This window comes from Tiliqua scincoides, chromosome 4, assembly GCF_035046505.1.
Source record: "Tiliqua scincoides isolate rTilSci1 chromosome 4, rTilSci1.hap2, whole genome shotgun sequence".
In the NCBI taxonomy this organism is placed as follows: Eukaryota; Metazoa; Chordata; class Lepidosauria; order Squamata; family Scincidae; genus Tiliqua; species Tiliqua scincoides.
The window spans coordinates 99,858,360-99,879,454 of NC_089824.1; the positions used below are offsets into that span (position 1 = coordinate 99,858,360).

The 21,095-nt window shown below is 43.4% G+C and overlaps 1 protein-coding gene across 2 annotated transcripts in view; it reads left to right on the forward strand.

Annotated features, from left to right (window-relative positions):
- ICE1 (interactor of little elongation complex ELL subunit 1) overlaps positions 1-17,967 on the forward strand; it is a 40,750-nt gene extending 22,783 nt beyond the window's left edge. The window contains exons 14-20 of one of the 2 annotated variants that reach the window (XM_066626176.1): positions 1,508-6,121; positions 8,618-8,789; positions 9,903-10,063; positions 11,894-12,084; positions 14,054-14,160; positions 16,074-16,172; positions 16,431-17,967. In XM_066626176.1, the coding sequence (XP_066482273.1) occupies positions 1,508-6,121; positions 8,618-8,789; positions 9,903-10,063; positions 11,894-12,084; positions 14,054-14,160; positions 16,074-16,172; positions 16,431-16,618 (5,532 nt within the window). In that variant the 3' untranslated portion in view covers positions 16,619-17,967. The remainder of the gene's footprint in view (positions 1-1,507; positions 6,122-8,617; positions 8,790-9,902; positions 10,064-11,893; positions 12,085-14,053; positions 14,161-16,073; positions 16,173-16,430) is intronic. The other variant, XM_066626177.1, reaches the window with a different exon arrangement.
- Positions 17,968-21,095: the final 3,128 nt, after the last annotated feature.

Genomic DNA, 21,095 nt, shown 5'->3' on the forward strand with positions numbered 1-21,095 from the left:
TAAAAAGTTTCCTTCTTGATGTTGTCACTTCCGGTCATGACATCACTTCTGGTGGGTCTTGACAGATCCTTATTTTAAAAAGTGAGTCCCGATGCTAAAAGTCTGTGATCTACTGATATAGGTGATATAGTGTCAGCACACAGTTATTGCCCTTGTACCCCCCCCCCCCCCCGTCCAGCTCCTTATTCATTTATTTGCAGATTTGGGATTTTTTGTTTTTTTTAAACGAGAAGTGTAGAAAGCGGTATTATGTGTGTTTATTACCACAGAAAAACACACTTCTATTGATGATAGATGGTAGGTGAAGGTGGCATGAAAGATGTTATTGCTTATGAGGAACACATTTGACCCATTGTCCCCTCTAAGGTTTTGCAGGTTTTATAGTGCCTCAGAAATCTAAAAAACTGTTTTCTCCAAAGATAAGACCAAGAAACAAATGTGAACACCCTTGGGCAATGCTGTCTATTATAGTCAAGTCTCTCAAAATAAATGTAGAAGAAAAACATGTGTTGACTCTCTAGCTTGGAGGACTTTTTGTACCTAGTTTAATGTGTATCTTTATGCTCCAAAGGTCGTCTCAGATACTCCCTAACTTTGTGTGCTAAAAGGAAAGTTCATTCCCACATATATTGAAATGAACCCAGTTCAGCAAGCCCCTTTATACACAGAGTTGAATGCACACAGTGAGCTTCTCTGTTGTTGCTCCAGAATGCATTGGTATAGACACTATATTGCATTCAGCCACTAGATGGGGTGAATAATGCAATTTAATGGAATGAAGCTATAATTATTTAACAGCACAAAAGTAGGAAATTGGATTTTGTTGCTTTTTTCCTTGTTACAAGGTATTTAAAGGTGGACCTTGATGAGATAAATCAGTGGATACCAAAATCCCACCTGTACTAAATAACCCAAACGTAACTCATTTAAAAACATTTAAAAACTAATCCAGAGATTATTCTCTCAAAAAGTTCATGAAATTCCCTGTGTGAGTTGACAAAGTGGTTTCTTAGTGGTTTAAGCACTTTTAGAATGTTTCAGATGCTTTTCCCTTCCTGTCAAAAGGAGAGAGAAATTCCCTTAATAGAGATAACTAGGTGGCAAGGAGAAGGATTTTAGCTTGGCCTTCTCTTTGACGTTTAGAGCCCATTCCTGTGCGTGTCTACTCAAAAACATTAGTCTACTCAAAGTCTCATTATAGTCAATGGGGCTTACTCCCAGGTAGGTGTGGATAGGATTGCGGCCTTAGTTTTCTATGCAAAAAAATTGTCCCCCCTTCTTTGAGCATTCTGTTATGCGAGTCTCCATGTGCAGTCTAACTTGGTACCACCCAGGTACCAAGTGAGAATTGGGGCAAAATTAAAACCATAATACATCTGTCAATAACAGAGAGGATATTTGTTCTTATCTTCTGAATAAAAGAATAAGTGATTTATATCATATGGTCATATATAACATGTATACAGTTACTGTTACCATGTGACCTAGTCTTATTTATCTCTTTAAGCATACCTTATTTGGAAACCTAACTGATTCCAGTGATGAAGAAATGGACCAAGACGTGCAAATGCTTGAAAGTATTTTAGAAAAACATGTTCAGCATGAACCAACAGCTGAAACACCAGACAAAAAGCATTCAGCAGAATTGCCTAGCAAATGCAACTCTTCTACTGTAAATGATGCAAGTAGCGATTCAAAGAAGCCACCTGAAAGGTGGAGCGAATTGAAGAATGAAGTGTCAGTGCTTCACTCTGATAATTTAACAGCCACATCAGGGTGTGTTAGTAAGAAGGAGGATGATTCAAAAGAAGAGACACATCTAGAAGATAATTCTCTGGAAACCAATACAGTTGCAGAAATAGCTACACACAGTTCAGAAAACCTTAATGAAAATACAGTGACTATGACAAAGATGAAAGACAAAACCTTGGTGCCTGGAGCTAGTAGCTTCCTAGTGGGACAACAAGATACAGCCGAATCAATGCTCCTGCAGGAAGCAGTTCCCTTTGAGCATGTGCTAGAACAGTCAAGTGACTTAAGGAAAGGAAAGGAAGAACTAACTGTTTCAGTAGCAACAACATTCATTTTGACAGATGTTGATCTGTCTCAGACTCCTGATGGTGGCCTTGAGCAGCAAACTGAAGAGTCCATTTTAACTACCCAGAATGTGCTGGTAGTTCCTAAAAAATTAGATGACAGTTCTAGGGACATCATAAAAGTAGTAGTGGAGGGAGATGGCTCCAAAGACATTCAGACAAAATCGTGTCTGGGAAATGCAGAATTACTTGATGAAGAAGATCCTGAACATGTGACAGCCAGTGAACAAAGTACAGTAGCTGAAGGAGCTTGCTTAGGCTGCAGTAGTGAATCAGAAGTGAAGATGAATTCCAGCAATTGTAAATTTGTTTCTGAAACAGAACATCCTAATGAGCATAACCAGCAACAGGGTAATGCAGTAATGCTTACGCAGGCTATTGAAAAAGATTTTGATGCCTCAGATATATCCATCAAATTGCTGAGTGCGGAAGAAAATCATAGCATCAAAGAAGACAAATGTGAACCACATGAGGAGAAGGAACTGATGAACATTGATTCTGCAAGTCAGAGTTCAGATGCTATAGTGCCAGCTGAAAAGTGCAAGAATTCATTGGCTTGTATGGCTGAAATAATCCAGATTGGTAGTGAATGCAGCATTGCCTCTTCGGTGTCTACTAAAAATTTAGAAGATGACCAATTGGAGACTGGAAATGAAACTGCTGTAGACAAGCTGGCTGAAGATATTAGTGTGGAAACCAAATCAATGGATATTAAGGAAGAATGCTTACAGCTAGAAGAACTCATTGACCAAAAGGATCCTATTAAATTAGAACAACCAGATTGTGACAGTGATTCTATGTTACTGCCACAGACGCTTGTTATCAAAGATAGTTTGTCGCTCTCTGAAGTACCTGTCCAACCTAATCATGTGGCTTTTGAATTGGAGACTTTCACCAGAAGTGTTTCAAAATTGCATCAGGTTAAAGGTGCAGACACTGAACCTGAGAAAGTGCCTAGCATTTCAAATAACGTTCAGTCCACTGAGGCTGCTATGGGAGATGAATGTTTGACATCAAAAGGGTTTGAGGAAGAAGACAGTGAATCATCAAAAAGCCCAAAATTAGGGAGTATGGAGTCTGGAGAAAGTGAAAAATCATCTGTGTCAGATACTATATTAGACAGAGACACTCAGTCCTGTTTGATAGCTGAAAATTTGCAGTGTAATGTCCCATTTCAAGAAACAGCCAACCTGACTGCCAAGGGGAACTCCTTTGATGCAACAATGTGTGCTGTGGAAGGGACAGAGATGAGTTATGAGTGTCCTGTAACAAAAAAGATGCTGTCTGGTAAGGAAGGTCCAGCTGAATCTATACAAGATGTGTTGCAGGCAAAAAATAGAGAGTCTGGAACAACGTTGCCTGCCATAGTGACAGTTAGTTGTAAATCCACTACAGATTTCATGGAAATCACTACTTCTCATCTTGAAGTAAGTTTGGAGCACTTGGATAAAAGTGGCCAAATCTCAGATGTTGCAAGCACGCTGTCTTCTGTCCCAGTATGCATTGCTTCTTCCTCTCCAACTAGAGAAGATGCTGATTGTGCTGGTCATCTCAATTCTGAAGGTGATTTGAAAGGTCAAGAGGCAAACGCACCTGATTCTGAGGAAAACACAAGTAAGTCCCTGGTTTGTTGCAGTTCTCATCAGAACAATAACACTGAAGTAGAAATTGAACAGTTCAAAGAGTTATCTGCTACCAATGAACCCCAGGCTCTAGTTGATGTCAAAGGCTGCAGGGTTGTTGATATCACTGAAAGGCTCACTCCTCAGGCACCTATTCTAAACAACTTTAATACAGGTCACATTTCTGTTCTAAGTGGTGAAGAACTCCTTGTTTCCCCCAGTGAGAAGTTAGCAAGTTCTTCAAGGAACAGTGCTGTAGAACACACTCTTGGTGAAGCATCAGTTAAAGAAGCAGGTGAAATATTGAGTAGTGATGGAACATTCGGAAAGGGGGAGGAGCTTAAGACATTGGAAGATGTTGAGTCGATTGATTCATCTGCCTCAGATTCATCAGAGGAATGTTATCCATTAAGAAAGGTCAATTGCACAAAACAGTTTTCACGTTTTCCAGTGTTCAAAGAGGAAATGGGAATCACGAGCAGTCAGACATCTGTGCCCTCCAGTACGACTCTATCTTGTGGTAATGTGCCTCAGTGTTCTTTTGTCACTGAAGAAGTGTCCCCAAAAGACAGACAGGCTTCAATACGTGATGCTGATATCTTTGCTGTTGAAGCTATTACAAGGACGTTAGACCATACATATGCAGCAACAAGGGCGTGTTGCAATGAAAATGCTTTATTAAATTTGGAAGCCTCCATAGCAGTAGAGATGAATGAAGAGAGACAAGAACAGCAATATATTTCACCAGTTGCTTCATTGGCAAGTGAAGCATTGGCATGTAACAGGAAATCTGCCCCAAGGAAGTCATCTGCCGATAATTTAGAGGTTAATGGTGATATAGTTGCATCAAGCCCAGAGCATAATGCTGCTATTGTAGAAATCTCAGAAGTACACTCTGCCTTTGATAAAGAGAAATGGAGCGCTAAGCATGGAAGAACTTTTACTGCTTCTGGAGCAAGCTCAAACAAAGAGCGAGACCATTTGGCATCTGATCAGGCTGATAGTAGTACTAATACATCCCATAACCCAGAATGTCATATAGACAGTGATGAAAAAGCTGTCGCTGCTAAAACCAGCTGGAATCCCATATCACCTGACTCAAAAACTTCCCACACTAACTCTGAACAACTTAAAGTAATGCCTGAGAGATCAGAAGCATCCACTGCTCTTGCATCTTGCACAAAGAGTGGAGCAAAGCAGGCATTGAAATTGTCAGGTTTTAAAAAGGTTTCAGCGAAGGCAGGAGTTAAAGGTGACCATAGCAGGCTTCTCCAGAGAGTACCTAGTAAAAAGGAGAAAAAGAAAAATCGGCAGGTCCTACTAGGTGAAACCATTCTAGCCAATGCAGATACTTCTACGCCAACAAAACATTCTTCTAAATCTCTAACAAAAATCAGGGAAGAGATGGGGCCCCCATTACCTCCCTTGCTCCCCCCTTTGCTAGCTACTCCTCCAAGAACTGGTTGGCCCACTTCCCCAGTAATGACCTCATCTAGCCAGTCTTCCTTACCTTCCCCACTTGATGAATTGATCTCTCCTTTACGTGTAACACCAGTTCCTCCTCTGATGTCACCGCTGACAGCTACCCCAAAGCGCAAGTCTCCTGCTACACTTACTACTCAGTCTCCCCCTGATATGGCAATAGGCCGGAGAACCCTGTCTTCCCCTCTTCAGTTTTGTGCCACTACTCCCAAGCATGCCCTTCCTGTACCAGGCCGACTTCCTCCATCTGCTGCTGGTACTGCTGTTCCACCTGTGCCTCAGGAAAATTCTGTTAAAATTTTGGACAGTATGTATCCAGAACTCTCTCCCCTGGCAAGAACTCTCAGTATCCTGAAAGGTAACATTCAGCTTAGTAGGTCCTCATCTCTCGATGGTGAGAATATCCCACGGCCTGTCCATCCAATCACCGGCTTCAAAGCAATTGCTTCCAAAAATACTGCTTTTGTCAAAACAGGAACAAATTTCAAATCTGACCTGGAGCAACCATTCTCCAGCATGAACAAGACTGGGAAGAGGACACTGGCATCAGTGGCTGTGCCAAAGAGTGCCAAAAAGCTACGGTTAGATAAGTCACCAAAATTGGATATCTGCAAGGAAGATATTTCGGCTAGAAGCTCACATGCTGATGTATCTTGTCCTGCTGATGAAACTTCCTGTCTGAGCAATGGCAGTGCTACTCAGTCAACAGGTGACTGTGACACAAAGTTGTTTTTGCCAGCAGAGGAGACCAATCACTCTGATGATAAAGCTGTGTCTGAAGCACTGGAGAAAATGACCCAATCCTGCTTTGACCTGCTACCTGTTATTCGAAGCCACTTCTTTGTGAACAATACATCAAAGGTACCAGTTATGAGAGATGAAGAGAAAGATGTTGTCTACGAATTTGGTGTTGCGAAGAAGGTCAGTGACCATGTTGTGTCTTTTATTTAGAGATTTATCAGTAATCTTGTTGACCTATGCAGAAACCATGCAAGACATTGAACTTTCTGGAATAGTACTTGTGTCTACTCTGGTGCTGCTCTGATTCTATTTAGAGCCCCCCAACTCCGCTCCCCCCAGCTTTATAGCACAGTGGCTTCTAGAAACATGATTTTTAATTGACATGATTTTTTTAAAATACGTGTCCTATATCAGTATCCCCAGGGGTTCCAGAACCCAACCCACCCACCCCCATGGATACACTATCCACTGACACTGGGATCTCTGTTTAAAGGTCTTTAAATGCAAAAAAAAAGCGTGCAAAAATCAAGTTTTCTACCATTGCACATCAAAACTGTGCTGTTTCCAAACCTCTCAGAGCTAAGAATAGCTCTAAACACCCACTTCCAGGTCTCCCACTGCCTTGGAATGTATTGGTATAGAGCAGGGGTGTCCAAACATTTTGGCAAGAGGGCCACATCATCTCTTGACACTGTGTCGGGGGGCCGGGAAAAAAAGAGTTGATTAACATTTCAAATTTGAATAAATTTACACAAATACATTAGAGATGGAACTTATATGAATGAATGAAGGGCTTGCAATAGCTCATGGCCTATAAAAGGCCTTGCACAAAGCAAGGCTGGCCTTTCCTTTGCTGCCACTGCTACATCACAGATGTGCAACAACAAGTAGTGGAGGGAGCCTTCATCCCACAGTTCACACGAGAGGTCGAACAGTTGGTCATCACGCTGAGAGCAGTTGCGTCGGGCCAGCGTGGGCTCTAGCAAGTCTCCGGAGGGCCAGAGCTCATTAGAGACTAGGGGTTCCCAGCAGGCCAGATTGGGAGTCCTTGAGGGCCACAAGTGGCTCCAGGGCTGGGGTTTGGGCACCCCCTGTTATAGAGCTATACCACATTCATCTACAAGATAGGGCTGAATGTAATGAAAAGTAATACTTTTCATCTAGTGGCTGAATGTGGTATAACCTTATACTGTACGACACTGGATGACCCAGAAGTGGGTCTTGAGAGCTTTCTTTAGCCCTCAGAGGCTTGGAAACAGCATGGTTTTACTGCACAAAAGTAGGAAACCCAATTTTTGTGAACTTTTTTAAGGACATTTAAACTGGGACCCCAGCATCTGCGAGTCAAATCCATGGATGCCAGATCTCAGGATGCCAGGGTCAGACTGAAGCATTGTTTTTTCTCTCTGTTCTATTTTTCAGTCAATTCCAGATAAAATTGATGAGTTGTGTTTGAGTTCAGTTAAGGTTTGTCAAACTTCTGCCCTATCTCCTAAACTTGCAGTGCAATTCTATGCATGTTTTCTAGGATGTAAAACCCACTGTTTTCAGTGGGGCTTACTCTCAGTAAAGTGTGCGTAAGTTTGCAACCTGCCTCCTTCCAGCACCAGATAATCTATTCCATAGGTGAGCCTGCAGAAATTTTTGCTCACAGTAGTGGGTATACACCTCGCAGTTTCATGCAAGGATCTCTTGATTCAGATAATAATTGGGCAGCCCAATCCTGAGCTGCCTGGGGCGCCTAGGCTTGGCGGCATTGAGGAGGGTTGCTGCCGAATCCAGCGCCTCCCGTGCTACCACAGGAAGTGTCTCAGGAGATGGGGAATCTCATCCTCTTCCCCCAAGTAAGGTAAGCAGCCCTGCAATGGGGCTACTCACTTTACCGCCGACCAGAAGGTCAGCAGTAAGGTAAAGGCGCTTGTGTAGGGTGTGCAGCCTTCCATGAGTGCCCTGGGTCCTGCGGAGCAGAGCTCTGCAGATCCTCCTCCCGCCCGCCCCCTGGCACGCCTCCATCCACCCTCTCTCTGCCCCTGCCGGCCTCCCCCCTCCCCGGAACGCCTCCTCCCTGCCCCCGCCTACTGTTCTGCAGCTTGGCGGTCCAGGAGACCGCAGAGCCGCAGGAGCTGGGCAGCCACCTGGTGTTAGCCTTGCACCGGCTGGCACTGGGCTAGCATGGGTGGGAGCCCAGCAGTGAGCCCCACGAGCGTGCCGTTTGCAACTGTGCTCAGCGGCACAGAGCCATGCTGCCGACCACAGGATTGGGCTCTCAGCCATTAGTTATTTGATTTTTCTCTGTATACCACTTTGTGAACTTTTCATTGAAAAGCAGTATTTAAATACTGTTAATAGTAATAAAAATCCCAGTGCTGGCATTAAATGTGGAGCAGAGCAGGGTTTATCCTCCCATCCTAAAAGCATAAAAACAACAGTAACTCTTTCTTGTATGGGAAGGCAGTGATATTACCTATACATTTAAAAAATGTGTTAAAGTCCGCCTGCTTGGACCAATCTGTCCTTTCCTAATTTAATGATTGCATCTTTAAAACTATTCGCTCTGAAGTCAACCCTTGTTTCTTTGCAAGGGCAATAATGTATCGTTTTCCATAATAAGGTGCATCTTGTGTATTGATATATACCCAGTATGCTGAATACCAGCAAAACACTATTTTTTCATAGCAGGACCTAGCAGAGCCACTGTTAAAAGCTGTGCTGACTAAGCTGAAGACTGGGAAGATGTCTTTGGGCCACAATCATATCCAGTCCCTCTGCAGGGTGTATATTGGCATATGTCGACAGCTGGGAGACCGCGAAAAAGCCCGCCTGTTTTGCTACAGTCTGCTTAAGGAAGGTATGGAGTGCAGGAAAGTTTGTCCTATTATGGTTCAAAAGCATTGTATTACTGTGTTGTGTCTGAACATGTTTGTATTGCTTCAGGCAAAGGTTTCATGGTGTGTCTCTTAGTGTGGCTAAGATATATAGCTGTCAATCAGAACTTGCACAGATTGAATTTTATCTCTGCCCTGATTCCTCAGTAGGTGACCTTAGGTTAGTCTCTCCCTCTTGGCCTCCCCTCACCTGCTACAATATGGAGCTAATAGTACTTTCTGTACAGGGTTGTTGTAGGAACATCAACAGAATGACTAACACGACATGCTTTGCACACTTGGAAAGCACCTTGTGAATGCTTATTAATAATAATAATATTGGTGAGCCCCTGCTCACCGGAGTCCAGCTGGGTCCAGGGTCCAGTTGGTCAGCCAAATAAAGGATTCACAGCCCTAGGTCATATATTCAGTTTGAGGCAGTGCTGCTTTTGTATGGCAAAGGAGCAGTGCAGTCTGCTGTCCTCTCTTGTGCAGATATTCCCAGAGCAAATGGCACTGTATGTGTCTGAATAGCTAATCAGCCACAGACAAGTCTCTGCCTGATTTCCTGCCCTCTCCTCATTCATGGAGGAGGCCACATTGACAGTTACTGCTCATTGTTCAGCAGTCTTTAGTATTTTCTTCTTTAGTTTCCTGTAACATACCAGAGCCAAAATAGCCTCCAAAAAGAATTGTACCCTCAACTTGCAAGGCTGCTGTCTCATGATTGATAGGCTGCTTGATAGAGGGGTGGACAGTAGAATTTGGGGGTTGGCAGAATTGGGGTGGGTACAGTGGTGCTTCAGCTCAGACTGCACTTGGTAATCAGGACTAAACTTACCCCCTTTGACCCAGGTTTCCTGAGGTAAAGATTAGCATCTCGTCAGTGTGTCCTCTATTGCAGTTCATTTTACATTGTCCCATAGAACTCAACAGGGAATTAATTGTTCCATAGAACTCAGTGAGATCTCCATAGCTCCATACCTTCATCCATGTATCTCCATATTGGGTTTCATTTCTTGGTGTGATGAAGCTTGGGAATCTCTTGTATGTGTCAAGAAGTTGCACTTTCTTATTTTAGTCTTTTTTTCTGCCAGGCTTTCCCAATCCTGACAAGCTGTTTTTGTTTATTGGAAATGTATGGAGTGAGATATTTTCCTCTGAAAGTGTGATCAACAAAGCTATACAGTTAGTAGCCAGACAGCATGCAAAAGGAGAAGTGCTGAAATACTTGAAAACATATTTGAATTGGGAAGAGGTAAGGGCAGTCAAGGTTTCTTTATGCATGTAATAGCCCTTGGAAAAGAATAGAGCCTGACATTTATTTGCAGTGCATCTAAGAATTATTGAGTAAATGAATGCTCTTTTCTGTCAAGTATCGTACTTTGAACAAAAGAAACTAATTCTCCGAAATTGCAAGACTGTTTCTGACACCTGGGGAACAGCAGTGTAGGTGCTATTAAACTCCAAATGTTTCTGAACAAATCATTAGGCACATACATGCTTTGTTTGCACATTGTGTAACTTCTTAAGGTTCTCTTCCTTGTTGGCGTGTGTTGATGTGACCCTCTTGCTCCCTTAACCTTCATAAAGGAGAACATTTCCTATAAGACTGCATATTTCCCCCATCAGCAGTGCTCTATCAAGAAGCTTTATAACTGCTAAGGTTTGTATCATGATATTTGCATGTTTATTTGGCAGAATTTATTGATAAAGGTGACCTGAACCACATTCAGTGAAAGTCAGAGTTTACTTTTAAGGAGATGTTGAGGCTGGTTTCAAGAACTTGAGCTGCAGTTCTGTGCACACTTACCCTGGAGTAAGTCCCACTGAGCTCAGTGGAACTTCTGAGCTGACATGCATTGGATTGTGCTGTTAGTGTTAACCATGGTTAAGGTCAGTGCAGACACAACTTACCATACTTAAGTCTTGGAGGATGGGAATTGTAGGGGAAGTGTTGCTGAGGGTGTTTGTGGTCCTGCACCATTCTTCTGATTGCTTAGGCATGGTTAGGGAGTTGAGAGTGTTCTGCCTGCATAGTCTCTGTGATCTGCAGTCTTGTGTGTGGAAACCACACCACTTAGAACCAGCGGTGACTTCAAAATGCATGGGTATATGTGAGTGAGTGCGTGTTCCCCTTTGTGTACTGACAAATGCAATATCTCTTCAGCCTGTCTCTTTCATCTCATGCTCCATATGCCCACCAAGTGAGGTTATCCTAGTTGCTTCTTTCCATGCTGCTGTGATAACATCTGAATAGAGGAAAAAGCATGGATGAGGCAAATGAAGCGGCTTCTGTCTACACCTGTAGCCTCCAGCCCCAAAGATGGGCAACACTGGTACATTGCCCCTCCTCAGAGATGTTACCAGAGTGGCCTGAGTTCAGACTCTAGGAAAGGAGCTCCTGTACTGTCTTGATGATTGAACCTGAGAAAAGTAAGGAGCAAGGAGAGAGGTTTTCCTTATGTCTCTTCCTCATGGAGTGAGAACTGATTCTAAACCTTAACTAGGTTTTGAGTAAGGTAGAAAAGCAGCTATCCATGTTTCTGCTATTGTTATTGTGTATAGGTCAAACTAAGAATGAACTTTGCCTTAATGATTATAGGGTTCTGTCACAAAACTACCCTGTGCTATGATCTATTCAAAAGTACTTTTTTCCAGTTCTTTATTAGCAGAAAAAGTGTTTAGTTTTCTTAGAAAAGGGACATCGAAGGTCTTGATGTTTAACTTGAGCAGAAGTTCCTCCCTCTAGAGATGATGAAGCCTTTTAAATGTCTCCCTTGTTACACTGTGTGCAGTGCCGCTGTAATATTTGACTTTGGAAGAGAAATGTAGTCCGTAACAGTGTCTGGCAGGTACTTCTAAACCAAGGGCAAAAAGGAAAAAAGAAAATCTTTAGTGAGAGGGGTTTCATATATTTTTGAAACGGGCTTTTTTGGTTGTGTCTTTAGCAAGGTGGGAATAAAAACCCACCAAATGGGCTCAGCTGGGTCAGACAACTCCAGATGTCTTTCCACTGTGTTCTTCTGATATGTAAATACGTTATGGTTTAAAACAGATTGACATCTTTTATTTTTTTTTCTCCTAGAGCTCACCACTGGATATTGGCGCAATGGTCTCCAGCCTTCTTCTGTCAATGCAGGTGTGTCCACAAATGGAATTTCAACAGAATGAGCAATATGGAGAAGATCTGACAGAGAGTGCGTGGGAATATGTATTTGCCATTGATCTGCTATGTTCCCATCAAAAATGGCACTGGACCCATGATAATATAATAAGGTATTGCTAGTTTTCATATTGTGTTAATATGTTTTTATTTGTTTTAAATTACGTTTTAATCTGTTTTAACCTGTTGTAAGCTGCCTTGAGTTCCTTCGGGGAGAAAGGCGGGGTAAAAATAAAGTTATTATTATTATTATTATTTTCTGCAGCAATACATGTGACATGTGGAGGGGGTAATTAATCTGTGGATCTCCTTGCCACAGGATGTTGTGTTGGCTTCTTTCCTAGATGTCTTTAAAAGAGAACTGGACACATTTATGGAGGAAAAGTTCATTATGGGTTTCAAGCCATGAAAGACTTTATGCTACCTATGGGTTTTAGAGGTAGCCTGTCTCTGAATGCCAGATGCAAGGCAGTGGTAACAGGATACTAGTATTATCTTGAGTGCTCCCTAAGGGATCTGGTGGACCACTGTGAGATACAGGAAGCTGGATTAAATGGACCTTTGACCTGATCAGCAGAGCTCTTTTTATGTTCTTATGAGAGGAGTGAATCAATGAACATTATGATAACACCGGGTGAATAAAAAAATTATTTTTTTGGGCCACTCTGCTCTGCTTTACAATAATTTACTGTTTCGAACTTTCTTTCTTGAGGACATTTCCAGAAGGCTGACTTTTTATTATATTTGTTGTTGTCGTGTTTTTTTTTAAAAAGGCCTAGGGCAACAATTTTTTAAACAAGAGTTGCATTTTTTTAATTGAGCATGGCCGAAGAGGCCAAAGTTGCTATCTCTTGCTATTGACTGGTTCCTTCTCCAGCTGCAATACTGGCCACAGAGCTCTGTGATTTCAAACTTCCTTTCTCCTTTATTGCTGTGAAGAACAATGGAAGCTTTTGCTGGGTCGTTCCCTTGTATGTACACTTCAGCCATCTACTTCCAGGCACATACATACTCTTTTTCTTCAACCTGAAGAAACATGGAGGATCTGTTCTCCAGTTGATGCTGCTCAAGTTGCTCACTCTTGCCTATCAGTGGTTCTCAAACTGGTGGGTCGTGACTCACCAGCTCGTGTATAGCTTCCCCCATCCCTTTAAGGGGCAGGGGAAGGGGAGAGACAGCAATGCAATACCCAGGATAGTATTGCTAATGGGGCAGCGAAGGGGGGTGCTTTTACTTACTTAGGGCTGCTGCACTTTGCAGGAGTTGTGGGGAGCTCCACAGGGGTCCCTGATGCTTAGAATGTTCTGAAAAAGCAATCAGAAACGACTTCTGGTTTCTCATCACAACCAGGAAGTGATTTGCAATTGCTTTTTCTGAACATTCTAAGCATTGAGGAGCCCTGTGGAGGGCTTCATGGGGCTCTCAACTCCTGCAATGTGCAGCAACCCTAAATAAGTAAAAAGCACCACTCTTCCCCCCCCAACGATGCAATCCTGAGGGTCACATTGCTGCCCTTGCCCCCTCCCCTGCAAAGACTTACCTCAGGAGTAAAACTCCGGAGAAGTTTGAGAACCACTGGCCTAGATCATGGCTCACCCCTGAGTGGAAGTGGCCAAAGTGCAGATTAAAGGGGAAGTCGCTTCACATCGAAGGGGCAGAGAAACGGAGTCCTTCATAGATCAAGTAATAGAGCAAGAAAATGAGTGATGCAGACTGTTGGAGGTTGGGGGAGGGGCATCCTTGGGATCCAGATGGAATCTGCTAGATGGGAAGCACTCAGGATCAAAAGTGCACCCTCGAGTTGCCAGTTTCCTATCTCTAGCATTTGGATGGCAAAAAACACACTACAGTCAGAGTTGCATGACCTTCTTGTTTCTTGTACCTTAAATATGGATAGGCTGTTTCTATAAAATTAGAGGGAAGTGTTTCATTAAACCATCTTGTTCTCTGAGAATTGCAATTGTTGAAATGTTCAGATTTCAGATGCTTTTTTAAAGAGTTTGATGTCCTTGTTTCAGAAGGCGATGGCGAGGCAGGCCCTTTAACGTACACATGTACTTACTGTCCATTTTTTCCCTTTAGTAAAGAGCTCTGGCCTATCATGGATAAGTGGATAAAGAACAGAGTGGGAAATGGAAACAGTTCCTCCCCTTCTGACATAATTGTAGCAACAGTCCTCCGGCTGATTGGTGAGTACATAGTGCTAATACTGAAGAACCTACTAGGCCAGTGATTCTAAACACTAAATTGTTGCATGGGTGGGGTGGGAGCGAGGGGGTGGCCCTGATGGCGCTTCAGCGATTGCAGCTCCATGGGTACCCAGGGACATCCCCATATACCTGGGGGTGTCCTGTAGCCTCCTGGAGGGTCCTGGAGGCTTGCAGCTGCCTCTGCAACCCTCTGTGTGCCTGCAATGAGCTTGTCTGTTTTTGGAGCTCACTTCCGGTTTGCACAATTGCTTTCCGCTGTGACCATCTGGGAAACCTAGAAGTGGAAAGATTAGGCAAATAGCTCTCTTCTGCTGTTAGACAACTGATTCACATTGTTAGCCTTTTTTGATACCTTCTTTTTTGAATGTAGAATGTTCACATTCTTAGTCTTTTCTGATTTTTCAAGTCATTTCCAGGTTAGAAAGGTTAGGGGGCACGGGGGTGGAAAGGTATGATAGGAAAAAGATCCAGTGGTGTCACCAGTGCGGGCACCACAAAGGACATGTGTCACCCCCTGTGCCACACCACCCATACTCACCAGAAGTGACACACAGCGCTCAGAAGTGGTTCGGAGGTGACACTGTTACATTATCACGCGCAGCACCAGACCGCTTCTGGGGCAGTCATTTCCTACCATTTGAAGCCTGGAGCTTGAGGGAGCAGGGCCTTTGAGAAGAATTTTAGCAGGGGGTACAAAGTTTCTTTTGGGCCCCTTCCCAAAGGGGAAGCGGGGCAATGGGGGCAGGCAGAACGGGGAGCAAAATAGGGCAGGGGAGGGTGCTGACATCCACAATAGTCTTTGGAGCTCAGGTCTACTAGGCTTCTTGATGCAGAGCCCAGGTCTACTCAACCATGCGGCATTAGCAGCTAGATAAAGTAATATGGAAAAATAAACACACTCCTAAGTCTCTAAAATGTTTGAAATATAGAAAATCAACTGCAGAAAAATATCATATTTAGGCTCACACTAGAATGGATCAAAATGAACTTCCTCAGCACCTTTAGTCCCACAGCTGGGTCCCTGAGCTTCTATACACTCTTTGATGGTTATGGGATCCACAAGCCAAAGAGCTACTATAGCAGGCCAGTTTCCTCCCAGATTTGACACTGTTAAGGAAGGTCAAGGAAGCTTTCCTGGGCCTGGTGCGTTTGCTGCTGCAAGCCATACACTGCATGCACGTAGTTGTGCCCCCACATTATGCACTGGCAGTGAGTTCAGGTGAGATAGGAAAATGTCAAGTCCCAGGAACTTTCTGGGCCCCTTTTCTGACCCTGGACCCGGGTACAAATTACCCCCTTTCCTAGGCTATGTGAGGGAGGGCCCATCCGCTATCAATTGGAGCATGGGCCTCCAGTCGGCAGGGGCTTGGGTGTCATGACCATCACTCCCTCAGGGTGTGTCACCCAGGGCAGACCACCTTCCCCCTGCTATGCTAATGGAGATACCTTTTGTTCGTGCATTCTTTCCTCCCTTTTGATTCATCCTTGTCAAAATGGCTAGGAAAAGCAAAAGAAAAGAGAAATTGGAGTGCATGAGGAATAGAGCTCTGTTGGGCCCATTCATAATTTTTGATCTCTTTAGTTCCTTGTCCCTTTTCCATCATTTCAGACTGGAAAGGAGAGTACACCCAGGTGGAGAAAGGAGTTCCGCTTCCTGCTGTGCTGACCTGAGTATGCATATTTCTAAGAGAGGGAAGTTCTCGTGCACACTTCTGTTTTCACCCACAGTTCTCTCCACATAAAACAGTAGAAGCTTGAGGCCCATTTTTTATATAGAGAAACATTCAGTCATGAGCCTCTCCTGCAGTGTGAGTAGAGCTCAGGCACATGCTTGTCTCCTTTCTGGTCCTAACCCCCTTCTCACCCCCCCCCCCCCGGTTTGTTCTTCATAGGTCGCCTAGGCCAAATAGGACTGAGAGGAGGATTTGTTTCTGCTGTGGAAAGTATCAGTTCTGTTGTTGGAGCCTTTTTGCAACATGCCAAAGAAAAAGGTAACATCTCTCTGCTTCCTATTATAACGTCCTAAGGGTGGTAAACGGTCTGACAGGCATTGTTCTGGAATTTTCTTGAGCATTAAGTTGAGGCAGCAGAGGTGCTGGCAAATGACAGTCTCAGAAAGAGCAATGTCTGTGTGAGGAATTGAACAGCAAGTTTGGTTGGAAAAAGTCAGTGCTTGGGTTCCAGGATACTAGAAGAAATGGTTGCATTTGCCAGTCCTGTGATTTGTTATTGCTTTCCATCTTTTACAGATGTGCCCTGGGGTGTTCAGTTGGCAGCAGCGTATGCACTCTTTGACTTGGGTCCTAGCAATCCATCTGGAATACTGGAGGCCATCCATGTGTGGGAAGCAGTAAGCACCAACAGCCTTCCCATTGCTGTCACAAGTGGCATGGCAGAAGTCAGCAGTCTACTCAAATATGCAGAGAGAACAGCATAAAGTTCCAGAAAACCAGACAATGCTATCTGGAAAAAAAGACTATTCAAACATCATAAATACAGGAGAAGAGCTGTACACCTCTCTCCTTAGAGGACAACAGAAAACATCAACTCTTGTAGAAACATGATGAAGGCATATTTGTTCAGTAGAGCTTGAAGTGCTTTGAAGTGCAATCAAAACAGTAAGCAATTGAGCATTGCCCTGTGTGCTGCAAGAGAAGAGACAATATATGGTCTTACTGATATGAGAACTAGCTATTTAAATCAGGGGAAAAGAATTGTTCAGCTATGCAAATAGAATTCTCTTGTGAATGGGCTTTCAGGATGTGAACTTTGGGAAAACGTTTGGCATGTCTAAAAACCATCCCAAGAAGTCTCAAGAGCCCAAACAGCTTTCTTTTGGAGCTCTATTGAAATTTAACTTGTTAAACAAATTTTGTTTGGCCTTTTGTTCTTTTGTGTTGAAAATGCACCACATCCTTGCAGCCATTTTCAACCCCCTCCACTATTTTTTTGGCTATGGCCTTTTAAGAGCTCATCTCAGGTTCCAGGGCTCCCCTGTCAGAATGAACAAGTTGTACCTGCTCTAACGTTGGGCTCCTCTTCTCACAGTTTTCAGTCTGTGGCCCCCTTCAAATGTGCCAGTGTGCCCCATGGGGCCATACAGCTTCTGTTGAGAGTGGCTGGTTTAGAGAGCTGAAAGTAATTGGGAAGAGTGTGCAGGTTGTTGCGTGTATTTCAGCTCACTTCTTCCTCTTTAAGCCGGTTTTGTAGGCTTGTGGTGTTTTTGTCAACCTGCAAACCTGTTTGACCAGAGGTGAAAGTGAGGCAAAAGACATATATGACCCTCATGGGTAGATACTCCATTCTTAAACTACTTCCAGCACTCTTAAAAGGTTTTCTATCTCCATCCTAAGGTTGTTGATCCAGTCCTCTTATAACCTCAGGGGGAAAAGAAACATTTTGGACCAAATCATGTCCTTTATTCATGCTACTAGTCCATTGGATTTTAATTGTTTATTGCAAGCATGATTTGATGTCTGTAACACTCATCTCGTACAGTATATAGAAGATTTAAATGCCTTCTCTATGAGAATGTGTATATACGGTATATACAAATAATGTGTTTCACATTTCATGTTGTTCCACTTTGGGAATTTTACTAATTGTATATAGAAACATGTTTTTTAAAAAGAAAACTTTTGCATTGTTTAAATCCCTAATGTAACATAACTTGTGCTCAGGTTTTTTACTTATCTGTGTACATATTTTTTAATAAATATGGTTTGTGCATGTAGTAACTGCATATTCCACAAGCCAGCTGATAACAGTTGCCCAAGTGTAATTAAAATGGCTGTTCAGATTGTTTGGAAAACAAATGTCCTCCCTCATTTGTACAGTGAAAATTGTTTCACGTTTTGTCTCAACGATGCTTGAGGAATTTAGTAATTTTAAAATGGATTAGTCTCATTCTCCACTTTACAAGCTATCTGAAAGAACTTATAGCTCATTCAGTTGACAAATGTTGAAAGCAAACAAATAATCCCTTAAAGGTCAAAGCCATCAAATCTAATTCTAAAGTTAATACACACAGCATTACAGTAGTGCCAAATACCTTCTTTAAATGGAAACATTTTGGCTTGATGGCAAAATGTATGTAAGGAAGGAAGTAGATTTCTTGTGGTGGAGCATTCAAGAGACAGTAAAGGCCCATCTCCCTAGTTGATTACACCCAAGTAATAATAAAAATAATAATACAGTTAGTTATATACTGCCTTTCTTGGTCGTCAGATTTCTCCTCAGATTTTAATTCAAGGCGGTTTACATAGGCAGGCTGCCTGTAGGGATTTTTACAATTGAAGAAAGATTCTGTCTTTCAAGAACCACAACATTTCAGATGGATATTTTATGAACTGGTATCACATTCTGGCTTCCAGTTTCCTCCCACGCAGGCTGACAAGCAGCTCATCTCTCACTTGAAGGGCAGCCAAAGAGCAGGTGGAATAACTCGGCTCGGCTTGTCAGCTGCTTCAAGGTCTCGCCATTCATGGTGCCGGTGGCCTTGAACTGGCGACCTTCGGATGTTATGTTCAGGCAAACAGAGGCTCTACCCGCTAGACCAGACCTCCTACCCTGGTAAAGAAGGAAAGCAGAACAAGGCTTTTCCTATGGTTTCAAATGAGCAAAGAAGTGTAAGTGGGAGAATTTTAAGCTGCTAGAGACACTATGCTGTATAAAAGGAATTTAGAATCAGTGTTGGAATCTCACATTAAAATCTAATTTTGACATTTTGGAAGTGGCTTGAGAAGAATGTAAATATTTACTTTTAAACTTTATGTACCTTAATATGAAGGTAAAGATGCTGCCAGTTGGCAGCTGTGGTCAGATTGGTGTTCTTGTAAAGTGTGCCTGGACACTCAGAGAAATTTTATCCACAGGTGAGAGCTCTTATGCTTTAGTTCCTATAAATGTGACCCTGTGGTGTTAACAGAAAAGTGAACTCGGAATGCTGAAGTAAATACCTATCATTTTTCTTTATTTTAGACACTTGCAAGCCACATTGACAAATAACACTCAGGAAAACCTTCTAGTCCTTGTCTCTCTGGAGGGAATTAGACACTTCTGGTTTCTCCACTCAATACTAGCTGATGCAAGGAGCACAATCTATTTAAGCAGAACCCGTTAACAGTAAAACCACATCTATAGGTGGATGATTAAAAGAATACTTATATTCTGCAAGTAATTAAATGCCATGGCTGAAAATTTTTTCTGCATGGAACGGTTTCCTTGCTTGTCTAGCTCTTATGTGGGATTCTGCTGTCCATACACCCTGCCAGCAGAGGGCACTTTTACAAAACAATTGATATTTCCGTGCCATTGCAGGGGAAAAATTCAGTTGTCTACCTATTGCATGTACAGTATTGTTAGATTATAATAGTGTTTAATTAGCACTATAGGTGTACATGATAGTTTTAAGAATTTCATATATTAAAAAACAGCCACTCTCTTGAAATGCTTACAATAAAAAAAGAGAGACAAAGACACAAAGTAATTATAAGCAATTCTGTATACTTACAATCAGGGCTTTTTTTCTAATGGAACGCGGGGGGACGGAGTTCCGGCACCTTTTTGCAGGGGCCCCTCCCTTTCGGAGGCATTCCAGGAGGGGGGGAGCAAAACAGAGGCATTCGCTGGGTGGGTGCTGTGGGGTGCAGGGTGGGTGGGCGCCTGGCCCCTGCCTGACAGCACAACAACCCCCTCCTGCCCCCATCCCCAAACTCTCGCCTGAGCCCAGCTCGCCTCCCCTCCCCCCACGCTCTGCTTCCCTACACAGCTTCCAAGCCTTTGGAGGGCGCGGGGGACACGCACCGATGCCGAGGAGGAGGACAGACAGCCAGCCAGCCAGCCAGGGAGACGGGCTGCAGCACCCACGGAACGCCCAGGTACTGGCTTGGTGGAGGAGGAGGGGAAGGAAGCTGACTGGTGCAGCCCCCGTGCCAATCTGCAGCACGAGCCTAGGCGTGTCTACTCAGAAGTAAGTCTCATTGTGCTCAATGGGGCTTGCTCCTGGGAAAGGGTGCTTAGCCTTGCAGCCTGAGAGCCCAAGCCTATGCATGTCTACTCAGAAGTAAGTTCATCTTTAAGGGGGAAGCATATAAAAAATATTTTATTTCTCCAATAAAAAAATGGTTTAAAAATAATTAAATAAAAGATTGACAAATTGTGAGTTCCTGCACCTTTCTTTTTACAAAAAAAACACTGCTTACAATTCTGTGAGCAACTGAGCCTATGGGCTATATAGAATATATAAAATGGAGGCAGTGGGTACCACATATTGGGAGGCCACACAGTCCCCATGCATGCTTACTTACTGATGGTGGAAAATTGCTCCCAAAGAGCCTTGCAGTGAGCTTCCTAAGCAAAACAGAATTTAACTTCAGGTTGCCTCTACTCCACCACTCACACTTGGGTCCTTTCATACAGCACCACAGACTGACCCATCCTTAAGGTCAGCTGAAGCAGTTGCTTCAGGCAGCAGTTTGGGGAGGAACATTTCTGCCTATTTGCCTCCACAGCTCTTCCCACTCCTCCCATTTGAAAAAGAAAAAATGCAGGGGGTAGGAGAGTGTTCCTCCCACTCACCAATGTTCAGCTTCAGCAGAGGCTGGCACATCATCAGGTATGGGGGGCAGAATTTGGCATGCCTCCTCAGGCATTAAGTGGCAGGGGGTCTGCTCTAGAGGGTAGAGCCTCCATTTGCCTGAAGATAACATCCACAAGGTCGCCAGTTCGAGGTCACCAGCACCATGCGACCTTGGAGCAGCTGACAAGCTGAAGCCAAGCTATTTCAATTTGCTCTGAGCGTGGGAGAATGGAGGCCAGATCAGAATGAAACATCTGAATTGTTGTGGCTCTTGAAAGATAGAGCCTTCTTTCAATTGTAAAAATCCCTATGGGGATTTAAATTAGCCTGCCTA